Source organism: Balearica regulorum, chromosome 13, assembly GCF_011004875.1.
Source record: "Balearica regulorum gibbericeps isolate bBalReg1 chromosome 13, bBalReg1.pri, whole genome shotgun sequence".
In the NCBI taxonomy this organism is placed as follows: domain Eukaryota; kingdom Metazoa; phylum Chordata; class Aves; order Gruiformes; family Gruidae; genus Balearica; species Balearica regulorum.
In genome coordinates this window covers 506,161-522,557 of record NC_046196.1, presented here as the reverse complement: position 1 = coordinate 522,557, position 16,397 = coordinate 506,161, and the positions used below count along the sequence as shown (strand labels likewise).

The following is a 16,397-nucleotide window of genomic DNA, read 5'->3' as shown; positions in this document are numbered from 1 at the left end:
GAGAAGGCATCGAATTATTAAAGTCTAGCTGTAAGGAAAGAGCAAAGCAGCAGCTGTAACAATTGCGTGATTCATTTGTCTTGCTCTGCAGATGTATCAGTGTCCATATTGCAAGTACAGTAACACAGACGTGAATCGACTGCGGGTGCATGCCATGACCCAGCACTCGGTGCAGCCCATGCTTCGCTGCCCGCTCTGCCAGGACATGCTGAACAACAAGATCCATTTGCAGCTGCACCTCACCCATCTGCACAGCGTGTCACCTGACTGTGTCGAGAAACTCATCATGACGGTAGGTGGCTGCGTGGTCAAGCACGTCTGCTGCCTTCCTAGCAAAGGTGAAGAGTAAAGGGCTGGCCTGACCTGCACGGGCTAACTTTGCTGTAGTGGGCAGCTCCATCATCTGGCAGGGCTCTGTCATCTAGGGTTTTCCTTGCATGCTTTGTCTGCAGAGACTGTATTGTCCGTGCCTGAGCACTGTGGAAACAGGCAGTGTTGCAGTGTTGAGTAATTTCTCTGTGAAGAGATTAGAGTAAATACGATTTCCTTTAACTGCTGAGGTCATTGCATGGGATCGCATTTTGCACAGAAGCTTCTGGGAGATGCAGTAGCTGATGAGCTGTGCTGCTCCTGATGCAGAGAGAAAGCGCTCGTGTGTTGATGAGCGCTTCCCAAGAAGGACAGCCAGGGTGATTAAGGTAACATTACAGGAAATTAGATACCAGGTTTCTGCTTAAAATATGATTTTAGGAACCAATAGAGTAACTTCCCTTGGCGGTCTCATCTCATGGAGAGGAGACAGTCCTACTGTGCAGCCCACGTTCTTCGCTTCATTCACTTAATGAGGTTCATTGTTATGGTTGTATGAGATAAGTTGGTTGTGTTACTTCTGTCAGGGATCGCTCCATTGAAAATTACAATGCTTTTGTTGTGTAACTTCCCTTTTTCCCGGGTAACCTGAACAAGCAAGGGATATGCTGCCGTTGGCCCAAGGGCAGTGGAACCTTACAGGACTGTTGAATACTAGAGATACTGTTTCAAGTGCTATTTTTAAGATGTTTTGAAATGCCTGGGTTTAAATTAAAATTTAAGCATAGGCAGTTAAAATTCTCTGAAGTAGGAAGTTACCACTGAGGTGTGGAGTGAAAGTACACTAGGTACAGTCAACCATCTTCACGCAGAGTTCAAAACTTGTAACAGCTCTCAAGCTGTTTGTCAAGCGGCTTTGTGCCTGTGCATGAGTTGTGATTGCTGTTGCAATATTCTGATGGGGAGCAGAAACTTCAGACAGCAGGTTGTAGTTCAGCACAAACCTGTTTGCATCAGGCTTTTGTTCTGCCCTGCATCCTTGTTTTAGCACCTAGCACTGTCTCCAAGGAATTGAAATTTGTCTAACTTGAGAGCTAGTGCTTGGTGAGAAGTAGTAAATTAACAGTGCAGTGTTCAGGTTCTCATTTGTGAGACCTGGGTTTGTGCTCTGGTTTGCTTTACCTCAGAGCCGCTGACCGAGCTCTCTCTGCTGCTGGCGTACGCGTGGAGTCATGTGTGCAGCTGCTGATCCTCTTCTGCGAGACTTGTACGTGCTATTGCGGTGCAGAAACGCTCATAAAGGCTTATCCCGCTCTCCAGCGCTCCAGCGCTTGCTTCAGTAACTAACATTTTCAGTCCCAGAATGTTTGGTTCATGAATTCCCTTTTCATAGGTTTCACATGAGTGTGCCTTTCCATTTGCTAGCGTCAGTTTAAGATACAGGTAGAATTAATAAGGCACGTTTTCAAAAACCCTTCTAAATTCACAAATGGGATGTATTGTCAGATTTCTACACTGTTATTTCTTTGGTATAATCTTCAAGGCAAGGTTGTGTCTGCATTTAAGAACTTGTCGCCAAGTATATAAAATAAGTTTATTTTGATTCCTGTCAGTTCCTTCTCTTTGAGATTTTTTTTCTTGCACGCTATTTCTGCTTGTTTTCTCCCTTCTTTGCTGATTCCTGATAATGGAGGCAAATAATATAGGGTTTGTCGTAATATTCATGTTCTTTTATCAACTGCCATCCTATGACATCATCTGAGCAAGCACATGCGGTGTTGCCCAGCTTTTCTCTCACAGTTCTCTGGTCTTCTCTTTCTGTCACCCTTCCAGTTCTCTCATGGCTCCTTCTCAAATGCCTTTATGCTTTTTGTCTTCCCCCTTTGCCTTACCAGCTACCTGTCCTCTCACTTTTCTGCCCTCTCTCTCGGCCCCGCCAGGCTCTGCAGGAGCTGAAGATGTGACCTGCGCGCCGGCGGGCTGTGGAGGCTCGCGGTGGTCACTGGTGGACCAGTGCTCCCGACCGACCACAGGGACCACGTCTGCCCTGAGTAGGGGCCGCATCATAAAACCCATTAAAAATCCAGCCAGGCTGATGAGTCCCGGCACTCTCTGAGTAACATAATGCAGAGAGGTAGGGAAAAAGAGCCCCAGCCGTTCCCCGCCCTGCGAAGCTGGCCATGCCCACGGGCTCTAGCAGGGCGTAGCTCTGCTCTGCCGACCGCTCGTGCACTTGGGTCAAGGAGCTGTCCCGTCACAAAGACCTCGCTCTCTGCAACCTGCATCCATTTGGATTGATGGTGCTTGTGTGTAAATACCTTCTGAGCATTGAACGAATCTTGTTGGCTTCTGACTAAATTGGTGGAAGACATTTTGACCCTGTAAGAGCAGTAAGCAGAAGTAACCACTTTGCTAAGGGTATCTGTTGCACTGATGTGAAATGGTTTGTTTCTGAGCTGGGCTGTCAGCAGAAAGCACAGTCCGGAACGAGTGCAGTTGGGCTGGTCCATTCTCTCGGCCTGAGCAGGTCTGTGTCCTCCGGGATACAGGAGGATTGGCATAAGCCACTCGTTAAGGAGCTCAGGACACCCACAGAGGACATGGCCGAGGCAGCTGCAGGACGGTGCCCTTAGGTGAGCACATCTGTTGCGCTGGAGCAGGGCCTCATCCTTCTGCTGCAGAGCGCAGGACTTCTGCTGACAGCTGTGAAGACTGGCTTAGCCATGAGGCTCTTGCTCGTTTCTGGGCTTTCCACCGTGCCATTGCCACTGGCCCTGGGCAGCAGTTTCCTTTGGTACCCAGAGATACGTCCGGCGAGGAAGATTGCCTCTCCTGCTTCAGGTCAAATAGCATGTGGGTCTTGAAGGTGGTTCTTTTTTGCATTAAATGACAAATATTTTGAGAAATTGGTATGGCTTGTGCAGAATGTGGCAGCATCAAAGGTTCCTAATTTTGCTCATTCTAGCTAAGATTCCCGTCTCAGTCTGGCGCGTGAATCAGGTCTTGGTGCCACCGCGAGGGAATTGCAGTCCAGTAAATGGGAGCCAGGTCCCTCTCGACACAGTGTCTTTGCGCTCGACGTTTGGAGGAGGCTCCAGTTAATAATACCTTATCAGACGCCTTTCAGGAACCTGCAGTGTCTAATATGTCTGTTGCCATGGTAACGGCTGCTTGCTTGTGCTCAGCATCTCAGAGCTGCCTGTTTCGTGCCCCATCCTTTTCATATCAGCGAGCAGCCGGGCTGGCTGTCCCGCGGGACGCCCGGGTCCTCCCCACCGGCCCAGGCGCTGGGACGGGGGCTGGCGGGGCTGCAGCCACAGGCCAAGGGGAGAGGAGCATGTGTCCCCTCCCTGCAGGGCATGGGGGCTGGGGAAGCCCCCCGGGGCAGGGACAGGGGGTCCCACCATCCCCCACCCCGGCCCCTGCGACTTCCCTTCCACAGGCTGGTGAACGAACGTGGCCAGGTTCATTTTATGTGGCATTTCAGCCGCTCTAAGCAGGTCTGATCGCCATCTTTCCACATAACAGCCTCTTTGCTAATCTTGGGCCTGCACCGCTTCAGCAGAGAGCCCCTTAATGAGGGTGAAGTGCAGTTCGCCTGCACAGTCGATTGACAAGACTGATGGGCTCAAGCCGGGAGAAGGGACGGCTTCCCGAGAGCCTCCGGGAGCGGGGAGCTCTCCCTCCTCCCACAGCCAGCTTTATCCTTCTGCACATTCCTCTCCCGTCATTTCTGTTGTCGGTTTTCTCTTCCTTGGTTTAGGGCGTCTTCCCAGTGGTTCAGCCATCTTCCCGTCTTTTTCTTTTCTCCCTTGCTCTAAGAGTAGTTCTTGCCCGTCCCTGCCATCCTCACTTCTCCCTCTTGCTGTCTTTACATTTTTTCCCCCTTTCCTATTGTCTTTTCTTATTGCTCTCTCCCTTCTGCTGTCATTCAATTTTTCTCTCTCCCTCCTTCTCGCCCCCTCTCACTCCCCCCTTTCCCTCTCACTCTGTGTCTCATTCTCCATCTCGGATGAAGGTAATGAAAATAATCGGGCTTCATTAATTCTGAGCCCTGTGAGATGATAGCCATTTGGAGCCATGTTTGCCAATTAGATGGTCTAAATTAGAAGTGACCTTGGTATACTGCCATCGCTTTGCCTCTCTGAGTCTAATGAAGCTTTTCACTCCAGCACCCTCTCTCTCTCTTTGTAATGGAAATTACCTCCTTTGTCTGGTCTGGGAACCTTGCATTGCATGTGTATTTCCCCCTGGTTGCATGGACATAGGGATAGTAATGTATCTCCTCAGACTCCTTCTAGAGATTTTCTTTTCAAAGCCGCCTGATTTCAGCATTTTGGGGCATTTACAGAGGAACTGCATAGCCTGTCCACACGTTCGGTCACTGGGTCCGGGGGAAAGTCAGAGCAGGCAGATCCAGTGCACAAGGGGACCTGGCTTTTCACGCTATCCGAGATTAATTTTTCAGACGTGCCAAGAATGTGCTTGTGTCACGCTGCGGGGCCAGCGCTGGAGGGGTGTTGCAGCTCTGAGCCTCCGGCCCGTGCTGATAAGCGGCTCTGCAGTTCATCGTCTTAAAAATCTGGTAGATGCGGTACAGCAGGAGCCACGGTTGTCACTGCTGTAGGTTGTCACCGGTGAGGAGTGGACCCGCAGGTTGTTTTCCAGACTGGTGACAGGTCTGTAGGTGTCAGGGGATGTGTGACCTGCTGAGGGGACTCGTGGGGCAGGGAGGCAGGAGAAGTGGCGTGTCAGCCCTTGGGTTTTTCGTAACAGTCACTCACTGGACATTGTCTGTAGATCAAATTGGGGTGCCCATGCCTGTCAGTGGATCTCGTCATCATAAATTTTATCTGCTGAAGGGGATCTGAACTTCATCTGAAAGGGAGGGTCCTTGGAAGCACAGAGGCTCGTCCCAACAGCTTTCCATCTTCTAAGGCAGATGTTGGCTTCTCCGCAGTCTGCTCTAGAAGGAAGTTCTCTGGCCGGCATTCCCATCTCCTGGTGTTTCAAAGCGGGGCACAGGAGGGGCTGCCACCATCTCTGGCTCAAACTTCCCCCTCCTTTGCTCTTCACCCAAACAAGTTCCCTGTCCCACTGAGCGGGATGGGGACGGGGCAGTTGGAGCAGAGGGTGCACCCTGAGAGCCTGCCCCAGCGTCTCTCCATTGGAGACACTGACTCGTCAGTGAAGTACTGACAGACAGAACCTGACCCACGTTCTGGTACCCGAATGCCAGGCTGTTGGACAGAGCAGGTAGGAGTGAGCTGCCGATCCCTCCCCACCTCCCTCTTTCTTTGGACAGAAGGGTCAAGAGTGACGTGGGTCAAGGGGAGCGTTTGCCTTCTGTGCGATAACGTCAGGAGAGCAACCTAGAGCAGACCTCAGACGTAGGGGCAGGGGGGAGCTGTGCACAGAGGAGGATCTGGGGTGACAGAGTGCTGCTTCCAAGCTTTGCTGGTGGCTTGTGGGCCAGGAGATTGCGGCTGCAGCTGCGAAGGGGATACAGTTGAGTGTTAGAGCAAAACAAGTATGTACAGAAGAAGGAAAGGGAGAGGGCAAATCACATTTGTCGGACTTACATCTGTAGGGTTGGTTTTTTAATAACAGTTCACATTGACTGACATGTTGCCGTTGTGAGACAGTTGATGTTGAAGAGACATTGAAAGAGGGAGACAGAGGTATTGGGCAGAGCTGAGGATGGGTGCCAGGATTACATGCCAGGAATTGCCTGCTCAGGTGAGAGGGAGGTAGAGGGCATTTAACGACTACACGTGCTAACACAGGCTGTGCTCGAGATAAACATGTTCCTCTCTATCACCAGAATGGTTAATGCCATTTAAATACCTCTGAAGTACAAAACGCTGTGCTGTAGAGCACCGCTCCTGGCTTATCTGTCGGGTGGCCATGGCCTACTAAACCTTCCTGCCCCCTTGGTACTCCCACTATTTGTTTACATTAAAAGCAGCCACAACACGCACATCCAAGGGAATGGTATATCCCTGGGCAGGTTTGCAGTGTGAAAGGACAAATAGTTCAAGATGGACAGTCTGGCATTCAGTGTAAATGCAAAATGGTGCGAGATCTGCAGCCTGTTTTCACTACTTTTATCTTTGGTGCCTGCGTGGGGGTGGTCTGTGGGGCTGAAGAGACAGAGTAGTCCTGCTCTGGAAGATGGTGTAGGAAACAGGCGGCACTTCCAGGAGAAGCCCGAAAGAGGTAGAGGACTGAAGCGAGTCCGGTTGCTGAAGCAAGGCCAGTGCCGTATTGTCAAGGTTGTGCTTCCCAGGACCAGCCGTCTGGACTGCCTGCAGTTGCCCTGCATCCGTATCCAGGATTTCTCGTTTCCTGCAGTTTTCTCCAAGCTTTTTTCTGTTTGTCTTTTGGGATTTTGTGCCTGTAGCAGTTTAATGTACCGCAGCCTTTTTTTTTCTTCCCCCCCCTTTTTTTTTCTTTTTGTTTTTTCATTGTGGAGGGAGGGGTAGAAGTAGGGTGAGAACTGTGGCTATGGAGATGCAGGTAGATAAAGGTAATTACTTAAACACATATAGGGCAGGACTTATTGGTTTGGAGACCCAGATTAAGATGCAGAGGAGCATGTGAGGTTGATGATTATATTTCGGGGAGAGTTAATTGACGGAAGGTGAAGGCAGACAAAGAACCGCTGCTTACTGCCTTCTTGAATCCCAATCAGGAATTATGATTAAAGACGCGGCGAGACAACAGAGGCCTGATGAATTGGTGTCTTTTTTTTTTCTTTTTTGCCGTCATTCACACTTGATTGACTTCAACCTTTCAAGTGCAAAAGTCTCTCTTTTCCATTATTATTCATAGCCATCTGAGTTTTTCTAATTAAAGTGTATGAAAACAATTACTGATCCGTCGTACTGAGTGTGGTAGTGGGGATGGCTGCCTTACTGTAATGCGTATAAAAAGCCCACAGTTTTCTATAATGATGTGCAGCTGAGGTGTTAGATAATTTTATTCTTTTTCTACTCTGTTGGGGTTTTTTTTAATTTCTCATGATTTATTTTTCATAATTCCTAAAGATCCTAGGAAAGCGCTCTCCCTGCTGATAAAGCTGAGAGGGACTGCTCCTTCTTGCCTTCCCTCCTCGGCATCCCTGCTTGTCCCCCTCCTCCGAGCCTGGCTACTGGGAATTAACCAGTGACCTTTCACGTCTCCCGACCCACCACCCACGGCCGGCAGATGCTCCTGCTTAGAGTAAAAGGTGGAATGAATTTGGTGTGCTCAGCTTCCCTCCTGTGATTTATCAGTGTCAGCTGCCTTTCCTGCAAACGTCTGTAGGACCCGGCACTCACCTCCGTGCACTGGCCATCCCAGTAAAAGGATGGAGCTCAGCATCCCTCCCTGGTGCGGTTCAGATGTCTGCAGCCACTCCTTTGCAAACATTTGTTTCTGAGGTTTTTTCATGGACTGTTTTTGCTTCCATTCACTTAGTGAAGCCAATGTCTAGTCTGTGTTTGCTTGGATTTCACATGCGTGTAGATAAGGAAGATTTCATGTCCTGCACATAGGTTTACCTTCTGCTTCACCATGGATTTGCTAATATCTCATGCGGTTCAATCAGAGCCTTGCGGTGCCTGACTTTGCAGAAAGCAAGGTACACTGCATGCAGATAACAGCCTCACTCTCTTCTGAAATCCAAGGTTCAAATGCCTTCCTAGTATCTGACAGAAGGATGGAGAGACTTGCTTTGCTAGGAAACATACCTGTCTAGGAGCATTAATTTATGCCTCACTTTCCCAGCAGTCAGAGGCTGGAAGCACAAGCACCGCGAGCATTGCAAACCAGCGTTGGTTTCTGTTCCTTCAAGTACCACGGCCCTGGTGAAAGGGAAACGCTCCCTGAACGTCAGCGGGGCGAAGCATGCAGCTGCTCGGAGCTGTAGAGGTGTCTTCGTTCACCACAGGCATCTCACCAGTGCTGGCAGCAGTGCACTGGAGAACGGCACGGGTGGTGACGGTGATACGGGTCTGTCTTTCCAGTTGCTGCTCTGGGGAGAAGGGCTGTGGGGCAGCTTTTCAGGTAGTGTGAGATACTGGCTCTGGGCATTCAGAAGGGTATTCATTGTCCTGCATCTGATGCCAGCCATGTGCAAACCGCTAGTGAGGTAGTTTGCGTGTTCTGTGTGTGACCGGATACACCCAAAGAAACACAGTTTTCCAGAAAAAGATGGGCGTATGCGTGTGACTCTTTCAAAGAGCGTCTCTAGTTGAAGCACGCAAACTCTCCAGCACTGGTTATGATGGTGCAGGTTCTAGACAAACACTTGAAGAGAGGCAAATGGAACACATCAGTCAGAGCAAGGAAAGGGTTACCAAAAGCTTTTCATTTCCCAGACAATTTGCTGTCTTTTTAGTCTTTCCTTATTCATTCTTTGTCACCTCTCTCCTTATTTGTACTTTTCTTTCTCATGCCCCTCCTTTTCCTGCATCGATACACTTTGAAAACAGTGCTGCAATGCTCCCTAGTTCAAGATTACAGTGTACTTTACGAGGTATGATTTAATTAGGGGCCTTATTATGTTTTCAGCAGCTTAAGGTGGGCCTTTCAACTTATCTACCTAATTGGTTGCACAAGAAGTTTCACAGCCCATGACAAAACATTGTCAGTGATCAAAGTCTGAATTCTACATAAAGGAAAAAATATTAATAATAAGATTATTCTTCAAGTGTGCACTGCTAATTATGTCCAGAATGTAACTGTAGAAACACTTTTGACTGATGTGAGCTTTGTCTAATAAACATGAGTCTTCAGTGAGCTATGAAAAGTGACGCCTCTGACTTTACAATTCCGGTGTCTAATTTTGCCACTGAAGATGTTTAAAATATTTACCTGTGTTTTTCTTCTCCCTACATCTTTCCCTCCCTGTCTCCAGGTGACAACACCTGAGGTGATGATGCCCAGCAGCATGTTCCTTCCGGCCGCCGCTCCAGAGAAGGATGGGAACTCCACCGCAGAGGAGCTGGGGAAGCAGCCTGGTGAGTGTGGGTCAACGAGTTCCACGGGTCCCACCAGTCGCCCCACCTCCCACCACCTGGTCAGGGACTGTCTGGGGACATCTCCATCCGGGTGAGCTCCCTGTGCCCAACTGTCTCCTGAGAACCACAGTCGGACGGTGCCCAGCAGAGCTGTCTCCCTTCATCTGTGCCCCAAACAGGCCGGTGGCCTGGTGTCCCCGTGGCAGGGCAGAGCAGGGTGGCTCAGAGCCAAGGAGCACAGCTCACCACTGTGGCGATTCACATGGAAATGGTGTTGAATCCTTGCAAAGGATAAGACCAGATGTGAGCGGTGAAAAGCAGAGGTGGAGAGGGCTGAAGGGATTGGTAGACGCCAAAGGTTGCGGCCACAGAGTGTGCAACCACCTCTGCTGTACTTGCTCTGCTGCTATCGTAGATCAAGTACATATGCTGGGCACACAGTTTGGGGAACTTTGAGCAGTCCTTATCCAGCCTAAATCTCCTCCGCCTTTTTCATTGCAATGCTGTGTTATGAAGGCATGGCTGTAAGTCAATGGCTGTTTAGTCCTGGCTTTGTACTGTGATGTGACAGCATCCCAAGACCATCATTCTGCGTGGGCAAAAGTGTCTGATCTCAAACCTGTCAGGGAAGTAATGCCAGTCTTCCTTCTGTGCCCTCTCGGAGAGTCTGTAAGGAATCTGGGAATGAAGACAGCCCTCCGGACGGCCCCAGGGCAGTGATGCTGGTGGGGCAGCACTGGCACAGCCAGGGTAGCTAATGCTGCCTGGGGCAATGGATCCCTCTTTTGGCCTCTACCCATATCACGCTGTCTTTTCCAGAAGGACTCTGCTCTTAGACCCTGGAAAAGTGGCAGTGCACTGAGTGCTTGTTCCTTCTTCTCCCATCCCCCCTCAAACAACACCCCTTGAACTGCTGCCAGCAGGGCCTGAACTTCAATCCTGTTGTTTCTAGCTTTGATAGGACCAAGGCTCAAATACTACTTTCAGTCTTATTGGAAAATAGGCAGGACATCAAAGAAAAACAGCAAAGACAGATGGGTGGCTGAATGGCCTTCACTTAAAAGGAAGAATTAAAAGTGATAAATGCACTAAGGGAACATGTATGTGTGTGAATAATTTCCAGATATTCGAAGTGGGCAAGAAAGTAAATTGTGTAAGTTTATGCAATGGGCCATGGTGAGGGTAATGGGCTGATATTAAAATAAATGAATGAAGATAAAGGAGAAATGTTAGAAATACCTATCGTCTTGCAGAGAAAAAAACACATAATAGGGACAAAAAAGGATGTTGATCAGCTGTTGTGTGCTGGTGTAACTTTCAGGTTTGCTCTGATTTTGTTTTCACAGAGATCTCTGAGGACCCAGGAAAGAGTCTTTTGCCATCAGAAAGTGTAGAGCACAGCGGAGACCCCAAGCCCGTTCCGTCTGATCAGAGCTCTGCCAGGGAGGACTCCGGCTTCCTCTGCTGGAAGAAGGGCTGCAACCAGGTGTTCAAAAGCTCGGCAGCCCTGCAGACACACTTTAATGAAGTTCACGCAAAGCGACCTCAACTGCCGGTGTCCGATCGCCATGTCTACAAGTACCGTTGTAACCAGTGCAGCCTGGCATTCAAAACCATTGAGAAGCTGCAGCTCCATTCCCAGTACCACGTCATCCGGGCAGCCACCATGTGCTGCCTCTGCCAACGCAGCTTTCGAACCTTCCAGGCCCTGAAGAAGCACCTGGAAACCAGCCATCTGGAGCTGAGCGAGGCCGACATCCAGCAGCTGTATGGTGGTCTCTTGGTCAATGGGGACCTCCTCGCTATGGGCGATCCTTCGCTTGCAGAAGACCACACTATAATAGTCGAGGAAGATAAGGAGGAGGAGAGCGATTTGGAAGATAAGCAGAGCCCGACAGGTAGCGATTCGGGTTCAGTGCAAGAGGACTCTGGCTCAGAACCAAAAAGGGCCTTACCCTTCAGGAAGGGCCCTAACTTCACTATGGAGAAATTCCTAGATCCATCTCGCCCTTACAAGTGCACAGTCTGCAAGGAGTCTTTCACGCAAAAGAACATTCTCCTGGTCCATTACAATTCAGTTTCTCATCTGCATAAACTGAAAAGAGCCCTCCAGGAGTCTGCTACTGGGCAGCCCGAACCTACCAGCAGCCCAGACAACAAACCTTTTAAGTGTAACACCTGCAACGTGGCCTACAGTCAGAGCTCAACCCTGGAGATCCACATGAGGTCTGTCCTGCACCAAACCAAGGCTCGCGCTGCCAAGCTGGAGGCGGCGGGGGGCAGCGGCAGTAGTAACGGAGCTGGCAACAGCAGTAGCAGCAGTCTGTCTTTGGGTTCATCCACGCCAAGTCCAGTGAGCGCTAGCAACAGTAATACTTTTACAACCACCAACACAAGCAATTCGGGCACCACTCCCATTCCCAGCCTCCTCAACCAGGTATCCAGTGACAATGTGGGAATTCCTCCTTTAGGTAACCCCGTAAGCACTAATATCTCCTCCCCTTCGGAGCCCAAAGAGGTAAACCGAAAGAAGCTGGCAGACATGATTGCATCCAGGCAGCAGCAGCAACAGCAGCAGCAGCAGCAGCAGCAGCAGCAGCAGCAGCAGCAGCAGCAGCAGCAGCAAGCTCAAACCTTGGCACAGGCACAGGCCCAAGTCCAGGCCCATCTGCAACAAGAACTGCAGCAGCAAGCTGCTCTCCTGCAGTCTCAGCTGTTCAACCCAGCACTTTTGCCTCACTTTCCGATGACCACTGAGACCCTTCTGCAGCTTCAGCAACAGCAGCATCTTTTGTTTCCTTTCTACATCCCCAGTGCCGAGTTCCAGCTCAATCCAGAAGTTAGTTTGCCTGTCACCAGTGGTGCGCTGACGTTGACTGGTACAGGTCCAAGTTTGCTGGAGGACCTGAAGGCTCAAGTTCAGCTCCCTCAACAGAGCCATCCACAGCTCTTACAGCAGCAGCAAGGTCAGCTGTCCTTGTCACAACCTCACTCCGTCCTTATACAGCAGAGCCAGCACCCTGAAAAGAAGAATAAATCCGTAGTGAAGGAGAAAGAAAAGGAAACCCCAAGGGAAAGGGACAGTGCGGAGAGGGGAGACAATAATGTAGCGTCTAAGGAGTCTCTGCCTGATAACTTAAAGCCCAAAGAGAAGAAGGACTTTGTACCAGGCAGTAGTTCGGAGCCCTCCTTACTGCCTCCGCGTATTGCCTCTGATGCAAGAGGGAACGCCACAAAAGCCTTGCTGGAAAACTTTGGCTTTGAGCTTGTCATTCAGTATAACGAGAACAAGCAGAAGGTGCAGAAGAAAAACGGGAAGACAGAGCAAGGCGAGAACTTGGAAAAGCTTGAGTGTGACACATGCGGCAAGTTCTTTTCAAACATCCTCATCCTGAAGAGCCACCAAGAGCATGTTCACCAACATTACTTTCCCTTTAAGCAGTTAGAGAGATTTGCCAAACAATACAGAGAACACTATGACAAACTGTACCCGCTACGGCCTCAGACCCCAGAGCCACCGCCACCACCTCCACCGCCCCCACCTCCGCTCCCTCCAGCACCTCCTCAGCCGGCTTCTACTCCTACCATTCCTACTTCTGCCGCACCAATTACCTCTCCTACAATTGCACCAGCCCAGCCATCTGTGCCACTCACCCAGCTCTCCATGCCAATGGAGCTCCCCATCTTTTCACCACTTATGATGCAAACCATGCCACTACAAACGTTACCTGCTCAGCTGCCACCCCAGCTGGGTCCCGTAGACCCTCTGCCTGCCGACTTGGCCCAGTTGTACCAGCATCAGCTCAACCCTAGCCTTCTCCAGCAGCAGCAGAACAAGAGGCCACGGACGCGAATCACCGACGACCAACTCAGAGTCCTTCGGCAGTATTTTGATATTAACAATTCCCCAAGTGAAGAACAGATCAAAGAGATGGCGGACAAATCTGGATTGCCCCAGAAAGTGATCAAGCACTGGTTCAGAAACACTCTCTTCAAAGAACGCCAGCGCAACAAGGATTCCCCATACAACTTCAGTAATCCTCCCATTACCAGCCTAGAAGAACTGAAGATAGACTCACGGCCTCCTTCTCCAGAACCTCAAAAGCAGGAGTACTGGGGAAGCAAGCGGTCCTCCCGGACACGCTTTACTGACTACCAACTCAGAGTCCTGCAGGACTTCTTTGATGCCAATGCTTATCCAAAGGATGATGAATTTGAGCAGCTTTCTAACTTGCTGAACCTCCCAACGCGTGTTATAGTGGTGTGGTTCCAGAATGCCCGTCAAAAAGCTAGGAAAAACTATGAGAATCAGGGAGAAGGCAAAGACGGGGAACGACGAGAGCTTACAAATGACAGGTATATTAGAACAAGCAACTTGAACTATCAATGCAAAAAGTGCAGTCTAGTCTTTCAGCGCATTTTTGATCTCATTAAACACCAGAAAAAGCTTTGTTACAAAGATGAGGATGAGGATGGACAGGATGATAGCCAGAATGAAGACTCTATGGATGCAATGGAGCTCTTGACTCCAACCAGTTCCTCCTGCAGCACACCAATGCCCTCGCAAGCTTACAGCACACCTACGTCTTCAGCCAATGCAACCTCCTCAGCTTTTCTGCAGCTCACAGCAGAGGCAGATGATTCCTCCACCTATAGTTCTAAAGTAGAAGCTACAGATGAGAAACCAAAGCAGCCTGAACCTCCAAGTACACAGCAAAACCAAACTCAAGAGAAGCAAGTGCAACCAAAGCAAGAGTGTCAGCAGCAACAGGACCAAGGAGAACAAAAGACAAGTTCAGCACACCAAAAGATTTCACAGTTATCCTCCCCCTCTTCATTGCAACAGCCGCCTCCCCCTCCTCAGCCCCCTCAGTGCTCCTTGTCACAGTCAAGCCCAAGTCCATCTCAGCTCTCACATCTCTCCCTCAAACCCATTCACACATCCACCCCTCAACAGCTGGCAAACCTACCTCCTCAGCTAATCCCATACCAGTGTGACCAGTGTAAGCTGGCATTTCCTTCCTTTGAGCATTGGCAGGAGCATCAGCAGCTTCATTTTCTGAGTGCACAGAACCAGTTCATCCACCCCCCATTCCTGGACAGAACACTGGATATGCCGTTCATGCTTTTTGATCCCAGTAATCCACTACTTGCGAGCCAGCTGCTATCTGGTACATTACCACAGATTCCAGCAAGTTCAGCCACTTCACCGTCGACTCCAACATCCACAATGAACACACTGAAGAGAAAGCTGGAGGAAAAGGCCAGTGCAAGCCCTGGGGAAAATGACAGTGGGACGGGAGGAGAAGAACCACAAAGGGATAAACGTCTAAGGACAACCATTACCCCAGAGCAGCTAGAAATTCTTTATCAGAAGTACTTGCTTGACTCCAACCCAACACGGAAAATGTTGGACCACATTGCACATGAAGTGGGCTTGAAGAAACGCGTGGTGCAAGTCTGGTTTCAGAACACCCGTGCACGGGAAAGGAAGGGGCAGTTCAGAGCTGTAGGGCCTGCCCAAGCCCATAGACGGTGTCCCTTCTGCCGAGCTCTCTTTAAAGCAAAGACAGCTCTTGAAGCTCATATCCGATCCCGTCACTGGCATGAGGCCAAGAGAGCTGGATACAACTTGACGTTGTCTGCTATGCTCTTAGATTGTGATGGGGGACTCCAAATGAAGGGAGACATCTTTGATGGAGCAGGCTTTTCCCACATGCCACCAACTAGCAGTGATGGACAGAGTGTTCCTCTCTCCCCAGTGAACAAGAGCATGGAACTGTCACCTCGAACTCTCCTGAGTCCATCCTCCATTAAGGTGGAAGGGATAGAAGACTTCGAGAGTCCCTCCATGTCCTCGGTCAATCTGAGCTTTGACCAAACAAAGCTGGACAACGATGACTGCTCTTCTGTCAACACTGCAATCACAGACACTACAACAGGAGATGAAGGGAATGCAGACAACGATAGTGCAACAGGGATTGCAACTGAAACCAAATCAGCATCGGGACCCAGTGAAGGTCTGACAAAAGCTGCCATGATAGCAATGTCTGAATATGAAGATCGGCTGTCTTCTGGCCTGGTCAGCCCAGCTCCCAGCTTTTACAGCAAAGAGTACGATAATGAAGGTACTGTGGACTATAGCGAAACATCCAGCCTTGCAGACCCCTGCTCACCCAGCCCTGGTGCAAGTGGTTCAGCCAGCAAGTCTGGAGAGAGCGGGGATCGGCCTGGACAGAAACGCTTTCGCACTCAGATGACTAATCTCCAGCTAAAAGTTCTTAAGTCATGCTTTAATGACTACAGGACACCTACCATGCTGGAGTGTGAGGTCCTGGGCAATGACATTGGACTGCCAAAGAGAGTTGTTCAGGTCTGGTTCCAGAATGCTAGGGCAAAGGAGAAGAAGTCCAAACTCAGCATGGCCAAGCATTTTGGTATAAACCAAACAAGTTACGAGGGACCCAAAACAGAGTGCACTTTGTGTGGCATCAAGTACAGCGCTCGACTGTCTGTACGTGACCATATCTTCTCTCAACAGCATATCTCCAAAGTTAAAGAAACCATTGGAAGCCAGTTGGATAAGGAAAAGGAGTATTTTGACCCAGCTACTGTACGTCAGTTGATGGCTCAGCAGGAGCTGGACCGGATCAAAAAAGCCAATGAGGTTCTTGGTCTGGCAGCTCAACAGCAGGGCATGTTCGATAACACCCCTCTGCAAGCTCTTAACCTTCCTGCTGCATACCCAGCACTACAGGGCATCCCTCCAGTCTTGCTCCCAGGCCTCAACAGCCCGTCCTTACCAGGCTTCACTCCATCCAACACAGGTGGGTATGGATATTGTCACACTGCTCAGAGACACAGCTTAACTTAATGCATCTTTCACACAAGCAGGTGTTCCCTTGAGTATGACTGAGAATGGAAAACCGGGCCCTTTACTCAAGCATGTTTACTTGACAACAAATAAGCAATAGGTATTTTATCTTTAATTCCTGAGCTCGGGTTTTCTAGCAAAGTCTGAAATAGAGCAAGATCTAGACATGATGTGTTTCTGTGTTTCATTAACACAGACTAAAAATTCTG

At 49.7% G+C, this 16,397-nt stretch overlaps 1 protein-coding gene across 1 annotated transcript in view; it reads left to right on the top strand.

Moving 5' to 3' along the window:
• ZFHX3 (zinc finger homeobox 3) overlaps positions 1–16,397 on the top strand; it is a 181,580-nt gene that overhangs the window by 156,253 nt on the left and 8,930 nt on the right. The window contains 3 exon segments of the mRNA XM_075765694.1: positions 92–292; positions 9,212–9,314; positions 10,661–16,141. Of these exon segments, the coding sequence (XP_075621809.1) occupies positions 92–292; positions 9,212–9,314; positions 10,661–16,141 (5,785 nt within the window).